The sequence below is a fragment of the Argiope bruennichi genome, chromosome 5 (genome assembly GCF_947563725.1).
Source record: "Argiope bruennichi chromosome 5, qqArgBrue1.1, whole genome shotgun sequence".
In the NCBI taxonomy this organism is placed as follows: Eukaryota; Metazoa; Arthropoda; class Arachnida; order Araneae; family Araneidae; genus Argiope; species Argiope bruennichi.
Window position 1 is genome coordinate 133,198,619 of NC_079155.1, and position 23,809 is coordinate 133,222,427.

Consider the following 23,809-nt stretch of genomic DNA (forward strand, 5'->3'; position numbering starts at 1 on the left):
TGGAGGTTAAGCAAAAAATATTTTTAGAAAATTGCCACAATTCAGTAAAAATGCAAACGATGTCATTAAAAATAAATTTTAAAAAATTAAAAATGGTGAAAAATTTATTTTTGTGCACTAATATTTTCGGAAGTTACCGTGGAAAAACGCCAAAATGGAATTTAATTTTTAATTAATTAAAATTCTAATAAAAATTTCAAAAAAGTTGTCCAGAGGTGTACATTTCAGACCCCCTAAATATACATGTGCCAAATTTGGTAGCTTTAGGTCGAATGGTCTGACCTGTAGACACACACACTCATTCATCTTTATTTAGCAAAGATGAAACCAAGACCATCTTCGCTGACAGTTCCAAATTACTTTACAAGTCTGGATGTGCTCTGTTTGCTTTAATGAAAACGATGAAATACTTTTGGAAGTACTTCTAAGACTTAATGCTGAGGCTAATGTTTTTTCCGCAGAATCGGTACTATTTGAAAGCAATTAAGAAAAATGGAAAAATATTTTGAGGAAATTTATCTTTATGTCAACTTTTACTCAAATGCACTTGAATTAACAAAAAAAAATAAATAAATATCTAATCATTATTAATATCCAAAGAATGCTAAAATATAAACCAAATCTAAAACTTCGTTGTGTAAAGGACCTTGTTGGGTGCTTTACTCAATGGGTAAAGAGTGTGCAGATTCTCTTGCCAAAAAGGAGCTGAAAGGGAAACAATAAAGTTTCAACGAAAAACTCCAAAATTGTGGATAAAACTTATAATTAAAAAATCAGCCGGCATCCTGGCATAGGGGTAGCGCCTCTTCCCCGCGATCTGGGCGTTCTGGATTCGAGTCCCGGTTTTGGGCATGGTTGTTCTTCCGTTGTTCTATCAGTGAGATGTGTGAAAGAGCCCTCCTTAAAAAAGGGGTTGTACAAGCGAATGAGTGATGCGTGAGTAGCAAAATCGTACTCTTGGCCCTAGTTGGCGCTACTAAAAAAACAAGAGACGCTGCCCCACCAGCTTAAAATAGCTGTCTTCGTAACAGCGGGATTTTCCATGGCAAGTGCCATAAGAAACAACAATATTAAAAAATCAATTCTGAACCAGTGGCAAACTAAATGGAAATAATTTAATAATTCAAGGTTTCTTTTTGTTTTAATGCTTCAATGAATTCAAAAATATGCCAAATAAATTTTTATATAAATCAAATTTTAACTACTCATGGTTATTTCCAGACATATGAAAGTCGACTATTTGGAAAATTGTGCCAGCAGTATTGAAGATGGAATGATATTTATAGATGTCCAAAGTAAAGACTAATACGGGGAAAGACTCTTTTCAAACAACCACGGAAATTTGTACAAAATATATTGGAACTCTTTTGCATACTAACATTTAGAATTAGCTTATTGAGAATTTGAGCAGTGTTATGTTTTGCTAAATATGTCAGATGATTTCATATACGTTACTTTTTCTTCTTATTATTATTAATAATATTTTAAATTATCTTTTATTTATACTATTATTTTTTCTTTACTTTTATTGTATGATTCATTTTATAATTACTTATATTTTCCTTTGTTATTTGTTATATATTTTTTTTATTATTTTTTACCTTATATATTACTTTTTTACTTTTCAAACCCTGCTATTACTTTTAAATTTCAAGCGTTTTATCTTTTCAAACATCACTTATAATAGTAGATTTCGTAGTTTTTAAATTCCATACATTATGTGTCAATTTTGTATAATATTTTATTGATATTGTTGAGATGCTATAAGATATGGCGTCTATAATGGCTATATAAAGTCCATGTTGTATCGTTCTGATTTGCTTTGTCCGTGCTGCTTTCGCTCGATTGCTTATATACCCTTTTTGAATTGGCCAGGTTTCTCCATCTTGGATACCCTGTTCTATGGCAATTATATATATTTTTTCAATTCCTAATATTTCTCGTTTGAGTTTATCACCGCTTTCAGACAATATCTTGTGAACAGAGCACTTCATCCCATTTAACGAATAGTGAATGCGGACAGTTAACTATCGCTACACATTTGAGTATCAATCATTTTCTTTGTCTGTAGGCTCCTTTCTGTTGTGTATAGAATCTTCCATATTTAAAAATTCTCGGATTAAAGGTAAAAAAAATTGTTTATTTTTTAATCAAAATTTTTTAAAGACATAAGTTTTTTAGTCCCATTTTGCTATTTTATGATCTTTTATAAATTCAAAATTAGCATTTAAAAACATATCTCAGATATACTAGCGCTTCAATGAGTAAAGTTTAAGGTCATTTAGATTCTTTCTGAAGCTTAGAATTCCAACGTCAAATCTTATAAGTGACCTGTTCGGATGCATGAAGTGCTTCTAGGGTGGGTCTCGTGATGATGCCATGAGCTGTTAAGGAGTTTCTGTAACTTTCGAGCCGAGGAGCGGCTTCTGAGTTGTAGTCCACCAGATGGCAATCGGAGTTGGCAAAAATCTCTGTGAAGATGGAATTAGCTCGGCTCGTCTTCCTCGTAACACCCGAACCTGCGGGATAAAGAAACCAAATTCTGCAAAAATATTTTTGAAAATGATTGTAATTCACTCAATATTTAAACTATTAAGGATACTCTTATATACTCTGAGGTCTCATTTCTTAATAGCAAACTTAACAGACATCCTTTTAAACACCTGTGCCCAGCAAATAGGAGATAAGCGGGCGAATTGTGAAGAGAGAGAGCAAAGTTATTTTAGAGTTGCTCTCGTAAAATATAATACCACCTGAAGCAGAGGATATTATATAGATACATTTTAGACTCCTTTGTTATCTACATCATTCAAAAAATTAAAAATATTAAAACTACTATACAAAATTTACGAATGAGATATTCGCAAAATGGAATGCTGAAATTTTTTTTAATACTGCCCTCATAAATCATCTAATCCTTTCGAGAAGTTTTATTTTCAAATATTTCGACCTCTTCAACACCTTGACATTGACACCCTGACAGTTGCACGAGAGTATTAGCACTAACTAAAATGAATTACAAATAGCTTGCATTAGTGAGTAGCTCGTTTTTCCAATGACATGCGAATAAGGATGTTAGATACTCGAGGTATTATTCAGCGTATCTTATATATTGGCAGTAGCAGAAGGAGAGAGCAAATTCTGCATTACGATGCCTCTTTGTATTCCTGTATTAGCACTGCTTGACTCATTGACTGGAAGACCAAACATTTTCACATTCGGATTGTAAAAAAAGTACCACGAAATTCTCACGCACTGGTACTTATTTCAAAAGAAGGATCACATGCTTGTATCATAATTCTTACAAATGTACACTTTCCAGCATGGGATAAAGGGGATCCCAAGGGTGTATTGTTTAGTAAAATCAAAGAGATGCATATTCAAAATTGTATTTCTTTGTCGAATGATTCCATTAATGAGAGATGGCTGTTCAGATCAAATTTGGTATGATTTTGAAGGATGCTGAAAGAATGTTACTTTATATCTCTAATGTAGGATCTCATTATAAGATCGGAACTAATGATTTCGTTTAAATTTGGAGGAAGCTTGTTAATTAATGACAATCTGGTTGAAATCCGCAAGTTCGAATTGCATCTTCTTAAAACAGTGTCAAGTATTCAAAACAATATGTCTGCTCATTATATCGGAACAAGATATTTGCTACTCATTAATCACAGTTAAAATTAGTAATTAGAACTACAGCACGAATCACAGATAACTTTCATTTTCAACAGAAAGCTGTTTCCAGATCCTTTGAAATTATATTCAGTTTGAAAACACCTGCTCCTAATGGAGATTTTCGACAACGTCTAGGATCTTATGTGAACATCTGGCATGCATTTTGAATTTAAAAAAAAACACATTATTCTTCGCTAGCCGTGGAATCTAATAGTGCTATTAGTACAGTGAAGTAGTAATTAAATGAATATAATTACTAAACAGTAGTGAAAACGGAAACCCTTCCTCTTTTCCCATTTCAAATTTATATATTTATGTATACAACAAGTGGCATTCTTTCCTTATTGCATCAGTTTGTAAAGGAATATGACCTACAAAACTTGAAAAACCGAAGAATAATGTTACAAACGTGTAATTTTTCTTTCCAGCACGAATAGTGTCACCATAAGGAAGACCGCTTTACAGTCATCTTTATTGGATGCTGTCGGATGCCGAGCCAGTGATCCCAGAGCTTGGCGACAAACTTGGCGACCATTTGGCGACAAACTTGGCGACCATTTGGCGACAAAATGGATAATGCTCAAAACTTTTTTGAGAATTTTGTCGATCCGTCCATTAGGAACCGAGATACGCCTGATTGGTCTAAAAGCTTCTAGCCCCACCATCCGGGAACTATAAAACGCCGATACTCTCAAGCCGTGGTAAAAATATAAAGACAATTAGGAGAATCCACTTACCAACGCAGAGACAGATGTAAGTCACTTTCTATATTGATTGCTAATGATAGTGCGAGTAATTTTCTAAATTAAAATTTCATAGTGATATTTTCGAGTGGGCTGTATGTCATTATAATTTATAAATATTGGGAGTTTGCATATTTATAATAAAAATTACAGCACTTACTTTACTACTCTGAAATTTCAAAATGCATAAAGTTTTAATTGTCATACGAATACTATATTGTACGATTTGAAACAGTGACATAAAGAAATGGACAAATTATAACCAACCCGAAGACTAATGCTGGTGTTATTCCAAATTTTTTTGCACAAAATAAAGTTATATTGCCGAAAACAACGCTGCACTAGCTTCCCGTCTTGTGTAAAGATTATTAAAGTGTACCTAATATTGTCATGTGTCGAACAATGGTTCTATCCCTCTCCACAAGTGCTGATCCAGTAGATTAAATATATACCTAAATTGTATTTAAAACATTCATATCTTTCTAAATTAAAACTCTTTCCAATTCAATTATTTTGATTTTTTTATAATGAAATATAATTTTGCTTGTAAATACCAGTTGTTATAACAGCTATCGTTTCTCTTGCATTGAATCTATTTATTAATATCCGCCGCTGCATCATTTCTTTCCGCGCATTTCTTGAGATCATCCAAAAAGGTAGACGTAAGAAAATAAATGGAGACATGCTGATTTATTTCAGAAGGAAGAATAAAGTCAATAGAGAAATCGAATTTCTGATTCTCAATAAAATATTGCTTGTTGTTATTTAATACAATCTTGGTTATAAAATTCATTACATTATCATTTTATGATTTGTTTTAATAATTTTAAGTTTTTCTACAATTTATGTAACATGCATACTGCTGAATGATGGGGAATGATAGTAATTTCGCCAACAATCTAAAAGGTGGGTAATTAGATTAACTTGATTATTCATGTTGGTACTTAGAGAAAACTTGGTACTCTAACTTGCAGTTATGGACAGGAAACTACAATTCAACCAGCAATTTATATAAAAATAACAGACACATTTTATTTCCAATTCAAATAAATCACCACTTACCGTCTGCGTTTTCTTGTACATTCAGAGAAGAGGTTCTCCGCCGCCCTGGAACGACCACTGCCAAAAAGTCCGGCACGCTGAGACGAGATTGCTGGCCCATTCGACCGACGGGTGGGTAGGTCAGTTTTTCGTCAGTTTCGAAAGCCTCATTCTCACACCCGACGGTTATTACTTGAAATCGATTAGGAGGAATGACTGCAATCCAAATTCATTTAATTTACCTTTTTGAATGAAATATTTAAACAGAAAAAAAATCAAATATATATACTTTTTCTTAACTGGATAGAATGTGTTTACATAGGATGAACAACAAAAAGCAAGACTCTTGGTTTAGAAAACATTCTTGAATTTCACTTCTAAAATTATTGTTCTACTCAGACATTTACAATGCTTGCAATTTTTCGTAGGATTGATTGGAATTACAAAAAGTTGATGTGTATGCCATTTGGGAGGCAGGAATCTTCAAGTTGGCCAATTAGCACCAATCATATTGAAGTGTTCCTGAATTTCGTAAACATTCAGGATATCTATGATCATCTGATTTAGGTTCATAGATATCAAAAATATATAGACTGGCTCTTCTCAAATCCAGGAACAGAACAGAATATCGCTTTTTTAAAACATGCGCACACCCATCAATTTCGCTGCAATTTACACATTTTTCGCTAAATCAGGATTATGTCATGATTTTGATTTCTCTGTAGAAACGGTGATTGTAAAGATAAAAGAGAAAACCGGTGATAAAATGAAAATAAAAGTGAAGAAGATACAAAAAAATAAGATAGCTCATTTTTGTTGATAAAATAAAATATGTAAAGAATCAAGCTTTCTGATATCTGATATTTGACTTGCAGTTTATTTTTACATTTTTATTTAAATTTTTAAAAAAGTCATATTTATTACTAATCCTTACATTCGGATAACATAAAAAAACAGATGCCAGATACCTACTTGTCTTGAACTTCGGACTGAGCGTCCTTGGCCTCTTTGAGTTGAGGATGGTATGACGTGCTTTTTCTAAGCTTGATCGTCAACCGGCGATTCAAGCAAACTGTTGTAAAATTTACTCTACTGAAATCTGAAATTTAATAATGACAATCATATGGTTCAAGCCGATACACCGTCGGCATTAGCTTGAAAAGCATTGTGTCTGCAGTATTTCAGATTATCTGAAGCAGTAAAATGGTAATTCAGATGAAGCTATTTGCCGCTCTCAGGATCAGTTTGATAGCGAATGCCATGAAATGTTTAAGGTAATCATTATTTCCGAGGAGCAGCACGATGGATAATATAGCAATTATCAGCCACCGCGAAGTAGTAAAGGACTCGCTTCAGAACTGTTCTTAAGGCGTTAGACCGTTCCATCCATAGAGTTCATGTTATTTCTACTATTTCCCCATCGAGGGACTAGAAACTCTTCATTTTAGATTTAGGTTCTGAAATTTACTTAGTTCATTTAACTAATAAATCTGCAAGACCCGCATTTCGGATTTAAATGTATTAAAATTTTAATCAACATAACAGGTCAAGTTGGTAAATTTAACATCAGAAAATACCCTTCATTCTTATCGAATTTTTAATTGCAGGAAATCGAATATCACAGCATTTTTTTCTGTTAATTATGCATTCATTGCCAGTCTCTATCCATTATCCTTTATTCCCAGAATCTATTTAGTGTTATGAAATTTATGAAATCTGGGAATCCATTTTTTTTCTTCTCAAACTCATTTTTAGTCAAAGAAAAAAATGAATTAAGATAACAGTTTCTATGATAAGTAAATGATGAAAACTTTCCAGCAGCGTATTGCCTCCCTAAATGCCTTTAGAAAAGGAATGTTGTAAAATTTCATCTTTACAAACATGAAAAATGCTTAATGAAATAAAAATGTGTAAAACGTCGATTAAATTTCTCTGATGCCAGTGTACAAGATGTCTATAATTGAAGTCCTTCTCTTCAGAACTTATGATCCGGTAGCAGCTATTCGGGAGAAAAAAAATAATTTTGGATCATGAGAAATGAGGAAATCATTTAACAACAAGAAAAAAGGGATTCCAAATAGGCTCGTTTAGTCTGCTCGCCGTTGAAGTGTGTCAAATCCAGGATAAAAAGGGAAAGATCCTGTTTTTTCGAATTTCATTAAAAGTTTTCGGAATCTTTCAGAAATACTTCGAAAAGTAGATGGCAATGAATCAGCGTATTAATAAAGGTATTTAATCAGAACTGCACCCTTTTTAAATCAAAAACATTGTGATTGGTGAGAACACTGAAAACAAGTTAACTGTGAAAATCTGTAAATGTCTCACCAACTATTACGTAACATCGAAAAAATGCAAACTTTCCAACTGGTTTTCACTGCAACAGATCTTCAGTGGCTATGTGTGAATTGCGTTATTGCCATTTTCACATCTTTTTAATGAATCATCTACAATTTAATAAAAAGATGATAAGATAAATCTCTAAATAAAGCAATTTTAATTGTAATTAATTAACATTGCATAATATAAGACGAAAAAAAAATAGAAGGTATTATTAAATTTTTAAAAATCTACTCAAAAATTTGCACATTTAGTGTGTTCTTTGGAGGAGAAATTGTGATTGTTATCTTCATTTTCTTCCATGCAGCCTTCCTATATTCCAATTTGAAGCTACACCAAGGCTCTTTTGGCGAGACCTCACCATTCTGATAATGATCAGATGAAAAGTGCGGCTTTTTAGCCTGCATCTTCAGCACCACACCAGAAGGAAGATTTAAGGATCAATACGTCCGTTTACATGGCCTTCTAGAATGGAACTCAAATTTTCTGTTTAGTTATGCATATGAATTGTGATTAATGGCTCATTTTTCGGATACTAAACATTCTGATTTTTTTCCCCATTTGTTGGTTGAAACAAAATAAGGTGGTTGACCTATTTTGAAAAGTTCAAGGAAATGAAATTAAAACATTGTCAGCAAATCTAATAACTTTGTGTATAAAGTAGAGTTAGTTGAACGAATAAAAATTTCTGATGAGTCATTTATTACTTTCTTTCTTCGAGTGGCGACAAATACAACAGTGTATATATGTTTTTGTTTTCATATCATGCACTACTATTTTATGGTTGGAGATTTTATCGCTTTCTTATGCTTGTTCGATATATATGAGTATCCATGACTGGAAGAAAAATACATCTGTCAGTTTTCAAGGGCAAAGCTATCTATATTTAGAAAAACAGAAAGAAGTATGCTACTTACATATTTCCTAGACTATGCAGTATTTTTGAAGAATACTATTACTGAAATGTCAGTTTACTCAACTGAAATGCATTCCGTCAAAATTTTTTGATTTGCAGAATTTTTTAAAAAAAAATCGAACCCATTATTCCTTCTGAGTATTTAACTGAGATATTTTTGACAAAAGTAATCGATGGCAATGATTGATCACAATCAAATGATTGTGTTTACAAATTGGAGCCGATGGGTAGAAGCAGGCGATCCTTTTGACATCCTGCTTGCAATGATTGGGGAAGAGTTTTGAGTCCTCTTCAGACAGCTTCGAGATGGAGATAAGCGAAATGACATTTGGAGTCATCCAATGCCAATACCCGGAAAATGTATTTTTGATCATTTCGATCGCCGTTCCGAGATATATATATATAACTTTTTTTTTTTCATTTTTTAACTTTTCTATTTCTATACTACAAATTATATATTATTTTAATATCTCACATAGAATACGAATCTTTTTTTAGACAAGGCGAATCTTTCGATCCAATCTGTGCGACTCATGCCGGGATATTTTTCTTTCTCGTTTCATTATAACCACGAGAGGATGGGACGTCCCGTCTTTGCAGTATTGGGGAAATATTATAATTTATACAAAAAATAAATATACTTTGGGCATTTAATTACAAAAAAAAACACACATAGATTGAGTAAGTCTAGCTTTAAAAAATCAGCATGTGATCTGAGATATGAAGCAAGAAATACTGTGTCTAACGATGGGATAAAATCTTAGAAAACAAAACGGCTTTGAAGCTTTGAGTTTTTATTTAGGGCAAAAGTGATTTATACGAGATCGTAAATATTTATTCCTTTTCGACTAAAAGAAGTTGTACAATTAATGGAAGTATCCATAGAAAATATTACTTTTATCTTTTATATTTAATAAAAATATTGCAAACATTTTAAATCATTTTATTTATTTTCCACCGAGTTTTCAAGACATACAATTTATAATTAAATTTTGTGTGTTTCTTTTAAAAATGTTATTGATAATTTAGGGGAAAATTAAATTTTGATGCTTTTTAAAAAAAACAGTTGTTAAATTTTGAAATTTTTTGATAAACTAAAAAATTTAAAAATTATCTCTGCAATTTTAACACTTTTTATTCTGTTAAATCTGGAAAAAGATTTTGTTAGATTTATTATTTCATATTTTATATGATTGTGCTTTTAGAATATGGCAAGAAATCATTTAAACAATAATAAAAGTACAATTTTCTTCAATTCAGAAATTTAAAACAGAACTATCATTTTCCTTTTTCTATTCTCATTAAGATCCCTGAAGTAGATTAACTTATGTCCGATTGCCAAAGGTAGAGCTGCCGTACATAAATTAAATATGTTATGCGATTATGAAGTCTAGTTCAATTTAAAATCTAGTATTTCCAAGCCAAACAAAAATATTTAAAAAAAAACCCAATAAGGTATTATAGCTTTATATTTTAAAAGTATATACTAGGTAATTATAACAACAAATTTCAGTATGAAAAATGACATGTTGAATGTTAAAGCATTTGTAATGCTTTGACAACGAATAATTCTGATCGCATTTATTTTTATCGTTTTGCAACGGTTTTTGTTTGTCAAGTGTAAATATAATATTTTCAGTTGTGGAAAAAACGATTCAACCTGATTTTTTTTTCTTTGTTGAGAAATAACACTTACCAAACCATTAAAAACTTTCTACCGCATTTCTCCACGCATCGTATTACAAATACGATGAATAGTTTCGTTAGGAGTAAATATTAAATTTTCTCTTTTCTTGCATTAAAAAATAAACGTGTTTTTTTTTTTTGCGCCGGAAATCCAAAGGGCCATTATCTATGCCATATAAGTAGAGAATATAAAAAAATAATCTTACCGTTGCTGTTTTTTCTGTTTTCCATTTTGTCTGTTGAACTGCAGCTGCTGACAATCTTTCTGCCTCTTTCTCTATTCGGTTAGACGGTTTCCTTCGAATTTTTTCTCTCTCAGACGTATTTTACAAACAATGAACTAAATGACCTTTAAATAAGAGCGATAGAAACATAAAATCTTGGAGGCAAATATAGGTTCACGGAACATAAAACGATTTCTCCTCAAAATATGTGCCCATAACCTAGTTGTTGGGATTAAATTCTTCAAACCATACATCAGGCTCAGTCCAGATGACAGGAAAGAACCTCACTTGTTGATCTCCACCAAAACAGCCCCTCTCTGGATGTCGTCAGAAAAAAGAAAGCACAGTCAATGCGGTAAATTCTAGTTTTATATTGCAGAATAGTCGCAAAGATATTGCCCGATACGCATCGTTAATGACAAGCCCAGGATGCGATTAGTGAAGAGGATGTCACAACTGGCGCTCAGTGTAGGATATCTCCAACCTCCAGTGCGAGGCGGGGCTTCAAAATCAATGTTGACTATTGTCGATAAGACTACCTCATTACAGTTGCAATAAAAAATAACGCCGCAGGTTGTGAGGTTGTATCTTTGTGGCGGGAGGTGAGAAAAGGATAGATGAAGGAATCTGATTCGCTTCCCTGAGTTTTACGGTGAGTATTCTTGGAATGATAATATACCTGTACACATGCAGTCATAACTTTTCACAGGTCTGAATATTGACATTGAACAAGTTTGGAAGCAACTGTCTATTGCGATACATTTGGTAATGCAACATTCATTCGGAAGCATACCTGTAAATGGCTCTTGGTAATAACTTTTACGGTAGCTGCTGAAGATTTATAGAAAATTCATGAAAAATTTTAAAGAATAGAGCTAGTTTAAACTAGTTTGACTGAAGGACATTACAGAGTTAAGTATAGGATGATTCCGGTGTTGGCAGGTGGAAATAACGAACAAAAAAAAAAGGATTTTATTTAACATGGAGGCGAGAGAATTTTCTTTTTAAATGCATCTAATTTTCAATACTATTGTCAGTTGTGTCATTCGTGAAAAGCGGAAATGACAACTTTTAATCATGTATCGCTTAATACTTTAAAACTCACTTTGCTCATGAAAAATAAGTAAATCCTTTTTTTTATGACTCCCTTTCATTTAAATGGGCAGTGGCTACTTTGCCCCGTCATTTTTTTCCAACTAATGACAATCAACTTTCTATGGCAGTTAATTGGTAGCTATTATTTTCCCATTTTTATATTCAGTAAAACCATGAAATGCACTTTATCATCTCCAAAATGCCTACCATAATAATCAATTTTCAAATGACCATGGTAAGCTATTTTGTCACTTATGATTACAATTGATATTTTTGAATTTAAATAATCTTAATTTGAATATTCTTCTTATTCCAAATTGTAAGCTGATGTTTCTTCGATTGTTTAGGTATTTAATGTTGGAATAGAGACGCGTTGATTTCAACCGAAACCTCGCGGCTTTCGGGAGAGGTCAATATTTCCCTCTGCTATCCAACGTGGGATTGCGATATCTTTCATTGCATCGCATAGTAATGCTTGTCGGCATGTTGGTTTCTATTTTTCCTTTTCAAACTAATTTAAAATAATTCAATTGCCACTTCAAAATAATTGTATTTTAGGCTTGACATAGCTAAGTTTCAACAAAGATATTGTTCACGAAAAATTCACTCATTTTTTTGTTGTTTTTATTTAGAAAAGGAAAATTAATTTTCTTAATTATATTTCCTTCAATGAAGCAACTGAGGTTGAACAATATAAATAGGCAGCAATATAAAGATTAATGTATACGCATGTAAGGATGTTATTTCCCTGTTTACCGACCATAATTATTTTTTGCATAGTATTTTTAATTCATTTTTTTTATCAAGAATCATCCCACATGTTCTGATTTATTTTCAAATTTTAAGCGAAGCATTTTCCGGCAGCAGAAAATAATTTTGATTCCTACTTCTGACATCTTTTTAATTGTAATTTTAACAAAAAATATTGAAGAAGCTGATGAGCTTTTGATAGTGCAAGTGGGAGCAGGAGAAGAGGTTTTTTCCTTTTTCTTTCTTCTTAACTTTCTTTGCTCAACGTTTTTTTTTTTTTTTTTTTTTTTTCACACGCGCTCTGTGAAGATTGAAAGCTCCAGAAGAAATTGCATTACATTAAAGTTGGATTGAATGGCTTTGTAAAAATAAAATGGCAAATGAGTTGATTTTATTTATACTCTGAAAATATCGGGTAAGTTGCCGCACCACAATGCTCCTCCGTTGAATAGAGAAAAAAAGTTATTTTTTTTTTAAAAAAAAAGCCTTTTCAAAATGCTCTAGAGCATTTGGAAAAAAATAATTTTTGTTTAAAGGTATTATTTTATGGCATAGATTTCATAACGCGCTTGATGACTTTCGTAATAAAAGAAAATATTTTCTTCGAATTTACATCAAACTTGCCTTAGAACAACACCACCTGTGGCGAGCAATCTCATTTATTTAGAACAGGAGCAAACAATTCTGAGGAATATGAAGTTTCCTTCAAGGTGCTTTTCAGTGAACAGAACAGAAGCGGTGTCACACTTGCGGTTAACCACAAACACAATTTAAGAAAGCAGAAACAAATTTTGAGATTTTGTAAAAGTCTTGCATCAATCTTACGCATTGCTGAAGAGAGACCTGGAAAAATAAATAGAGGACAAAAAAGTAAAAAAATTTAAAGCATTTCTTTCGTTTTAATTTATTTTTCATATCTTCTAAAGGGTCATCTTTTCTATCAAAAGTATCATTAAGATAGTGTGATGTCAGATTATCCCTTATTCTGTTGATCCCTGAGGGCAGTTAACCGCTCGTGTGCGTTATACTTTACACAAAGATACTTAATATGAGTCATAAAAATTATTACAAGAAAATGAAATCAAGCTAAATTTATTTTCTGTATTCTAGATATCACATAAAAAATTTAAACTAAGAAGTAATGATATTTTAAGTCAACAAAAAGGAAAATTCTTTTTTGATGCTTGGAATTTTTCAACTTATTTTCACTATACTTGGTAAGAGGGCATAAAATAAGATAAAAAAAATTCTATTAGATTTATTTCCTTCGATTCAGTTCAACTACATTATAAAATATTTTAAGCATTAAAGAGCAAGTTACTTCTAAAACAAAAGAAACATATGAAAAAAATATTAGTTTTTGTTCTTACTCAGAAAGTCGTGTGATGAAAAATAATATGATGCAATGGAGAAAATTAAATTTTGCATACATTGATTGATGACGCTGTGGACTGAAGAATCCTTAACTGTTTTCTTGGTGACATAAAATATCTTTATTTCTCGTACGTAGGAGAAAGCAGTGCAATGAATACTATTGGATAAGGAAACGGTGGCCTACCAGAGGAATCACAATTGCTGGAGAAAGAAAAGTCATTCGTGAATCCTTAGTTAGAAGAGATAGACCCATCTTGATACCACTGCATATAAAACAACGGTTAATGAAACAGTTTCCTGAAAGAGGTTAGTTCTTAGTTTGCTTGCGAAAGACGAAAAATGCTTGAAATAAATAGACGATAAAAACTTAAATATAAAATTTTTGATGACTTACTTTTAAGCGATTCCACAAGTGAAATATTGAGATCTCCTTCGTCCTTGGTGTCAAGAATTTCCTCGTGAATCACACTGCTGATTTAATTAACAACAATCTCAGAAACCTTGACGAGACTTTAGTTCTCCGCAACATTCAGAGTCATTTAGATCGTTTTCATGAAAATCAGAGTGGTAATAGTGAAGAACTGTGTCTTTGCTTTTTATTAGAACCTTCTCCTTTCTAAGTTTTGATCAATCAATTTCTAGGGTTACAGGAGTGTTGTTGAATTTTTTTAATGAATTAAAATGTTTTGCAAGAAATTTTAAGGAAAATTTCTTTTAATTTAATGATTGTGATCCACATCCATCCATTCAAACCGTTTCCCTCGAATGCTTGGCGAAACGAATGAAAAATAACATAGCGATTTCGCCAGAACAAAGGAGGTGGAGGACAGATAAAATAATCACATGGTGACTGATCACTAATGGAATCTCCAAATAGACCTACATAAATCAATTTTAACTAAAATCTCGAATAAAAAAATTTTGGAGAGGAATAAATGAAACTTTTTCTTTCATTAAACGATTTTTTCATTTCTAATTTTAATCAAGCTATTGTCAAGATGCCGGAGTACTACTGATTTTTTCCAATCATTTCAATTGTTTTTCTTAATGTATTACGGAAAGTAATTTTTAATTGAATGCCTTTATCCTGCTTAAATATCACTATCTTCCCATTTTACAAACAAAAGTTAATGTACAAAGACGTAAGTCATATCAACTGCATCTCAACGGATCGAATCAATAATATCACCGATTGCCAGCCAAGTTCCCTTTTCACATATCATGCATCCAGCAGACATTTGAAAAAGATGTGTTGAGACGTTAGATGAAAAGTGGAATCTCCAACTGAAGCAAAAAAAAGTGACAACGAAAGAACACCAAAGGGAAAAATACCAAACAGTGACTTTGTTGAACTAGCAAATGATGATATGATATGAACATGTATGGTGATATGAAAAATATTACCAGTCATTTCAATGAACCGGAATTTGTGATCATGAAAAGGTGAAAGATCATCTGGAAAAAAAATTCGCTTAGTTGATCTTATATATCTGTATAAATATCTATACCGGTATATAAAGGTCTCTTACCCTTAAGAGATAAGGAACCGGCCATTCGTCGTTCGATGTTTATGAATAAGCTACTGTTTCAAAGAAGTTTTATACTGTGGTTTAAAGAATAATTTTAATCGATATATCACGGTAACATAAAACAAGAAGGTCGCAGTAGCAAAAATGTTCAAACAGTAGAAATTTGTAATGTTGTAAAATAGGGATTTCACCTTGTCTCATTCAACCTTACCTTCTGAAATCGGAACAAAAGGGATTTTAATTGAAGAAATTTTGCATTGTGCACATCATAATCGACGCATCCATGCAATCTTGTATACATTTCCAAAATATTTTTATGAGTTTATGACTCTGTTCTGTCTCTCAAATAAGGCAGGAATTCACTGATGTATTTAATTGCTTCTGATGACAAAGGATCATCACTGCTTGCATCTTAGTAGCAGATGACTGACATTGGCAAAGGTATGTTACAGAACATTTGTCAAAAACTGTTTTTCAAATTTGATTATGCCATTCTGCAAAGAAAATACACTCTGAACATTTGTGTTACTAGCATTTGAAATTTGAATACGTAATCATTTCGTGTATCAAATTATTGATGCTGATATAAATTGCATGCGCTGGGTACTCGAACTTATAATATTTTCAATGAATGTGAAGCTTATAATATTTTCAATGAATGTGAAAGCTTATAATATTTTCAATGAATGAAATGACTACGTGTGTATGAATTATTACAATAACTAAAATATATCTATAATAATTTTGTAAGTGGAAACCATCTAGCAAATAATAAATTAATATATTAAATATTTATGAACAATAAATAGAAATGTTACATATTATCCAATCATCAAATAATATGTTAAAACGTTAAAAATTAATAAATAATTAATTAAAATAATAAATAATAAAGTAAATAAATAAATTAAAATAGTAAAATAAAATAATAAATCATAAAATTAATAAATAACAGACTGAATGTTAATAAATTAATTAACAATGCATTAATAAACGAATATTAAAATGGAAAAAAATCTGAGATATAAATAGCAATACATGTGATAAAAAAAAGCTTTAAATTCTGTAATATGTTTTTAGTTCAGCTATTTTCCAAGTATAATGAAAAAAGTTCTAGTATAGGTTTACGGGGGGAAATTACGCCTCATGATTAGAGTTAGAGTTTGATATAAATTTATGCATACATGTTGCATGACGCATTACGAAATTTACAGATAGCATGCCAGTCAATAAACATTATCGTTAAAAAAACAAAAACTGTACAACATTTGCAAGAAAGCTATATTATAAACACACGAAAAGAAAATCATATACAAAATAAATATCTAACAGACTTATAAATTTTTTTTTCACAAAAGTGTTTAAGATACTAATATGATACTATCGTAATAATCATCATAAAACTGATATTCATAAAGCTCAATTTATGGAATAAGAAATAATGTACCAGCTCTTTGCATAATGAGAAACGGAACATCTCTTTCTAAATTTGATGAATACCCTTTAGAAAATACTGCCATCAAGTGCGTCATTTCTGTTAATTAACTTGGAATGTTTTAGCAGATCTTGAATGCTGTGATGTGTTTCGTTAAAAATGCATGTTGACATTTTCTTTGAAAGGAAACGCATTAATAAAAAAATAATTGCTACAAGAAAGTTACGGATTCCGCAGAATTTGGTGTGATATTTTAAATGAAACAGGTAATGAAATAATAAAATGCTTTAAAAACATATTTTAAATATGAGAATTTTTCAAGAAGATAGATATAAAAAAAATTGAATTTCATCATAGTTTTTTTTCAGTATTACACAATTTGTATTCATATAATATAATTTTGACAAACGTATGCGTATGTGTGTATCTATATTCTAAAAACAATTTTAGAATATAGATACACAGGTATTCTAATAATTTTTTTTTAGAATATCTGTTATGTTACCTGTTAGAATATCTGTTATGTTTCAGAATATCAGAAATGTTACCTTTCTTAAAAACATAACTTTATTATTTTCCACTTCTCAGTTTTGCACATATTTTGTAATTCATTATTGGAAATTCTACGGAATCTTAAAATCCCTTATCACAAATTTATTAACAGGTGTCGTTATTCATATGGAGTCAAAAATTAAATTGATTAATTATTAGACTAAATGAATATTAAAATATTGTATTGACACTGGGAACATATAAACGTGCAAAGCCAAAGAAACTTAATGTTTCAAGAAGAGGGAGGAAAAGGAATTGCAACATTCCGTCTTTACAAATCAACTTAAATAATGGTAAGAACGACAGGTTTAAAAGTTGATATCTAGCCTTAAAATAATAACAGCCGATAATAACTAATTTTAAATATTTTTTTTTCATTTAACAAAATAAACTAATTAGAGACGCTACCGCTTTTTATTCAGCGGAAAAAGTTTATCATTCATTCTAAATGAATATTATTCAAAAACAAGATTTATTTGTGATTAAACTTATAAAATTAAATGAAAATTTGAAATTAAATATTGATTTATCGGTACTATGCCCCATACCCATCTTTATAAGCCAATGTGTAATGTGCGTTATCAATGATTATTATCTGTTCAGCATTTTTATAAAATGAAGTCACTTTCGAGGAGCTACTATTTTGTAATTTTAAGTTACTTAGAGTTAGTATTGAATCAGAGGTGAGCACAATGACTGCTCTCGTTCATGTGTATCACCCGAAAAAACTCTTTCCAGTATCCATTATCTCTGTGACTTTCTGGCTAATGAATCAGCTGCAGTACATACCAAGAGATACCAATTTCAGATTCTAGTTACACTGAAGCAAGGCAAGATAAATGGATTGTTATGATTAAAAAAAGCAGATTTTCACATTTTTAATTAAAAATTTATGAATCAGCCGAATATTATTCAATTAACGCATCTAACACAACATTGCCGACGGATAAGATGACATGATTAGAGATCTAAAATCCCCAGACGAAAAAGTCATTATCAGATACCTTTAGTTATTTTACATTCTATTCGAAAAACTCGACTCAGGAACCCATCAAACTTGGGCCCAAGAAAATGGCCTATGAGCGTTTTCTCACATTCGAAAAGTTTCTTGGATTTCTAAATAAAAAATATGCTTCCTTGCAACTTGCGGTAAGGATTCTATTACAAAAATAGAAATTCCTAAAATAACTCAATTCGCATCCACACATTTATCTAGACATTCCGTTAAATGCCCCAGAAATAGCCTGCTTCATAAATGTTTTCTCTGCCAGAAGATGAACCCTCAGCTGAGTTAGCTCAATTAGTATTTTAATCAAATCCGTGCAAAAACTACCTTTTTAACAAACATATAGAATCTGCCTGTAAGCCTCCTTTCTCTCCTCAGTTTTGTATAGGAAGACATCATTTGAGTATGCTTGAAAGTAATCATCAGGGAAATTTAATGCCGTGTTTCCCGTCCAATTTTTAATGGTCATTCAAATCGGGCAGAAACTCAACATTGCCACAACTCTGCAAAAAAGATCTTGCTTTCAGGGTCAGTATGGCTTTACAGAATGCAAGAATAGAAAAATCTTAACGTGTCTCTGCCTACCGCGATCGCAAACTTAAAGACACTACGTGTCAAAACAAGAACTCCAGAGCAAATGGGAGCTGCTTTAAAAATCCAAATCTTCCCCGAAAAGAGGCAAAATATCTGATTACAGGACTAGGAAATACCAATCTCGGCCTCACACGTGGAGCTGTGGATTCTCGTAATCCCCCCGCAAAGAGAGTTAAAAGTTACCGCTTTCATTTTAAATAAACTTATTGCATCACTTCCTTCACACGTAACAAAATTCCGCATTGTCCGAAGATTGTCCGCATTTATCGAATATTAATCTTGTGGACCTTTCTTTTAATGTACCAGAGAATCGACCATTTTATAGGATCTTTCACGTGCACATGGTAACTTGCAAACGGAAAGAACTAAGAAGATAGCATTTAGCCAGTACTGTTGATTTGCATCAATTTTGAATCGAATCTATCAACGGTTCGGTCATCTATATGCGTATTAGAGTGTAGTGAGTCGCATCAGCTATAAAAGGCAACTTCTTGGATCATAATGACCTAGTTTTAGGATATATAGTACGTTTGAATGATCGAACCACCATGAATAACAGGACGGGTACTGCGAAACGCATAATCGACAGAACTAAGGGCGTCTGATGCTGGGAACTCTCTCAAAGAAATACGTCCTTTCATCAGAGACAAGACCATTAACCAACAAGAGAAATAGAATACTCATGCGGCGCCTTCTCATCCTTGAAATGCACATCTCTCTGCATTCACAATTTATTATATAAATGAAACTTGGTAAATTTGGACATAATGTTTTGTCATCGCAATTTTTTTTTTAAATCTTTTTTGGGGGAGCGGGGAGAGGATAGAAAAATGGATGCTTAAAATTCATATTCGTTTTTTTTTATTGTGCTACGAATCATAAGAATTTCATAATCTGTTAATGCAAGTCAGTGAGACTGGTTTCAATTAGAACTTGAGAGAAAAGGTAAAATAATCGAACCGTCTCAGGTTCTTTCATAAACGTTTGAAATTATTACTTTTTGATAGGTGTAATTGCGCTTGTCTGTTCATTATTTTTCAATTTCAAATTTAATAAACAAACAAAAGAAGCAAAGTATTGATGAATTCTTTCCTAAGATAGAGTTTCAAATAGTAACTAAGTAAATCTTAACTTTAACTAAGATTTTGATTAACCGTAAAGATCTGCATGCATATAAACAATGTTCCCTCTTAAATCGTGGGCTTTCTACTTTCATTTCAGAACTCCTACAACTATACTCATAAAAGTGGTGTCCATGTATAGAAAAGTCGCTAAGCGCTACATTGTAAATTGCTTATAGCATCATCTGGAGGCAAAGTTCGTTGTTAAGATATCTGTCTTGAAAACGAAGAAAGATGCTGAAAAAAAATGCGAATTTGAAACAAGTATAGCACGGTAGTGTCATCACCATAAAATATATTTTTTAATGGCTATATCTCATAATACTATAACACCATCATTTCTAAATCTTGTTTAGAGATTCATAAATTTATATAAAAAATATTTCAGAATGCGAGATGTTCCCATTCATTTTGAAGCAAAAATATGCTAGTCTTGAAAATTAAATATCATTAAAATGTAAAATTCCTATTTTTAAAAATTTTTAAATGGTTCAAAAATGACCATTTTGTAGCTTGGACACATTTCAAACTCAAGATTTCAGAACACAATAAATGATCGTTTTTGTAATGTCCTAGTATTCTGAAATTGTTTTATTTTACTTTGCATCTAACCAAGCTTATTTTTTATGCGCCTTATAACCATTTGTGATCCATCCATGGCGACTGTCAACTAGTGTAGATATTTAATTATTATATTTTTTATGCATACTATGTACTTCCAGAATGACTGGAAAAGTCCTACAACTGATTTTAAATTACGCGGGGCTAAAAGAATCTGTCATCAAGAACGTAATGAATCTGTAGTTCTTGGGGCAAATAAGCGATAAAAACAAATATGTAGTACATTTTCTCTCATTATATTCATTAAAGTGTTAAAATAAGTAAGATGCTAATTGATATGCAAAGTAATCCTGTTGCTCAATGTTGGTTACTTCAGAAGAGTCATTCCGTGTAAAGCTACTTCATGGGAATTTCTTTATTACGGATTTTCATTTTGGATTTGAATTTCCAAAGACAGGAAAATGTTTTCTTATATTTTTTCATATGTACTGATATTTTTTGGTATACACTTAATATCTGTTTGAAATATCTAGCGAATGCAAATTTCATGTATCAGAATTTCATATATTCCCTTCTCCTTTTTCCGATTCAAGTCGAAAATTTGTTAACTGTATCTGGTACTGCTTCAGCATATTTCATAGATTCAATGTCTCGTTTAGAAGTTACATCCAAGATATTTTAGTATGGATCTCATAATTTTAAATGTAGTGAATTAAATAGAAAGCAGCTAAAGTGTCGTCTCGAAATTCACCCCCGCCCCTTACTAGCTCTTTGGTATTGGTGCTTCAACATGGTATTTGCATATAAAATAAATATTTCTGTAGGCATTTTTTATTTAAATAATTTCATTTAAATTGTAATAGAAAAAGTTTTTTTTATTTGAAAATTGAAAAGACAATGGAACTTTAATAAGAACCAGAATTTTACTTCTGCAGCAAAGTATGCAATTACTTATAGAGACTCGCATGCTCTACCACTTTTATGCAGACCATTTTAAAAACGGAATGCTTGATTTTTGAATAAACGAAGAAAAATTCAATAAATACCTCATTTTAATTTAACTTTTTTCATACCTAAAAACTACATTTCAACTTGCGGTAGAGGAAAATCTTTGAATAGATATACTCGACCCCTAACTGAAATGACTAGAGTAATAAATTCTTAATAATTTTTTTTCTGATTTGAACTCCTTATTCATTGTCATATGCTCAGACAGTTAAGATGATATTTCTGCCTCCCTCTCCTCCCCCCCCAAAAAAAACACACCTTGGAATCGCACAACAGATTGTTCAGTGATTTTGAGATTTCATTTCTAATGGCCTGGTATAAAAATATCTCTGTTCAAAACATTTTTGTTTAAAATTATTCCATAGAAACACCTATTTTTTTTTACTAAAATTACGGAATTAAAGGCTAAATTTCACATTGAAAAATTTCATTATATTTTGAATTATGTTTATGAACAAAATTTCTTATTTTACTCTACTGAAGTGGTACTGCAATTGTTTGTAAATTCGGCTAAAAAAATTTTTTTTGTATTGTATTGTATACCATATTTTGGGAAAGATTCTTTTTAAATGAAAACTTTAAAAATATTCAAATTAATTAATGAGGTGTTCTCTCCAATGAAATAAAAATTCATAAATTGATGTTTAAGTATGCAAGTAGGCCGAAATTAGATACCCATTTTCTTCATTTGTATTATGTTATTTCCATCCAGTTTGTGAATTAACAAGTCATCCCTTCCCTCATACTGTGGTGGAAGTTGTGAAATTCCTATCCCGCCGTCAAATTCTTTAGCAGTCTTGCTGCTTGACTTCGAAACAAACGGTTGTTGCAGTCTCTATCAAGCGCTCGTAAACCTTGAAGCAATGGAGAGGAGAGACAGGCAAAAAGAGACATAAAGATTATTTTTTATAATAAAAATGTCATTAGAGGTGCTAACAAAAATGGCGAATAACAGTTCGGCAACGAACCAATAAACTGTTATGTCATAAAGGTTTCCACGCCACAGTATAGTTTTATGAGCGAGGAGATAAAACAACAATGACTTTCATGTGTTCGTTCCACTTAAGTGAAGATAAACGAGGAGAAAAGTCTATTCGAATTCTAAAATACAAGCATCACCTCCACGGAAAGGTGGCAAACCTTTAAATAAAAAGTCGAATTTTAGTCCACAGTAAAATGGATGGTTGCCAATAAATGTGGATGATTCTCTGCCATCTGATTTTCATTATAAAGAAAGGACAACTCAGAAAGTATTGCGTTGAGATTTTTCTGGAGAGTTGGAGAGCATTTTTCTCATGAATTATTGCCAGTTAAAAGACTCCTACAGTTGCGTAACAAAGATTAATCGCCCCACGCATTGTATTTTTTCGGTTTCCTTTCCGGTGCTCCTTCCAATCATGGCTTCCAATCAACAATGAGAGATAGGCATGATTTCTAAATTGTTGGAGATAGGTATATATGTTTAATTGAAAAAAATGCATCAACTCGTTTCAATCAACTGCACTGCTGTGAAATCTAAATTTTTATTTCAGTTCTATTCCTTACAATTGATAATATAGTCTCGACTGATTAAGATGTTAAACAAAAAAGTTCACCTTTCTGCCATCAAAATTAATTGATTTACACAATTCAGTATTTTATTATTTTAGGCCATTCAATGGGCCTCACGGGGAATCGTTTGATAAAAAATTGAGTGATGACACGGGGAAGGGACTGATAAAGTTTCCTCGAAGTGACCATTAAAGCAAACACTGACTGGTTTCCGGAGAGTAGTTATAAAATGAATACTGTCACTGTCAGTCGATTCTCATTTGGAGTTCTTTAGATAAATAACACTGAATCCAACATCATTAATCACAATCAAAATCGACATGCTGAATTCGAAGGGGCATGCTGGAAATCTCAGGTGACGTCAAATGCAGTACAATTGAAGAAGACTCTCCCGGCGTCTCACGTCTATTGACGTTCTTGAGGATTGGATGTTTCAGTGAGATGATTCGGAAGTCATCAGAAGGTCCATGAACAGTGTAAATTTTAACGTATTTACATAAAAAAAGACACCATCGTTTCATTTCCAAATTTGATTCCTTCTCATTTCAATTGCATCGTTTTTGTTTCCGAATTGCATCTGCGGGAAGCCGATCACTTCGCACTCGATG

General features: G+C 31.8%; 2 protein-coding genes across 2 annotated transcripts in view; one reads left to right on the forward strand and one right to left on the reverse strand.

Moving 5' to 3' along the window:
• Positions 1-11,231, reverse strand: part of LOC129968521 (solute carrier family 12 member 2-like) — a 67,312-nt gene extending 56,081 nt beyond the window's left edge. Inside the window, exons 1-3 of the mRNA XM_056082500.1 lie at positions 10,608-11,231; positions 5,484-5,678; positions 2,332-2,519 (exon numbers count right to left, since the gene is read on the reverse strand). Of these exons, the coding sequence (XP_055938475.1) occupies positions 2,332-2,519; positions 5,484-5,678; positions 10,608-10,632 (408 nt within the window). The 5' untranslated portion in view covers positions 10,633-11,231. The remainder of the gene's footprint in view (positions 1-2,331; positions 2,520-5,483; positions 5,679-10,607) is intronic.
• A 28-nt stretch (positions 11,232-11,259) lies between these two features.
• Positions 11,260-23,809, forward strand: part of LOC129968520 (pregnancy zone protein-like) — a 137,535-nt gene continuing 124,985 nt past the window's right edge. The window contains exon 1 of the mRNA XM_056082499.1: positions 11,260-11,277. The gene's annotated coding sequence lies outside the window, so the exon portion shown is untranslated. The remainder of the gene's footprint in view (positions 11,278-23,809) is intronic.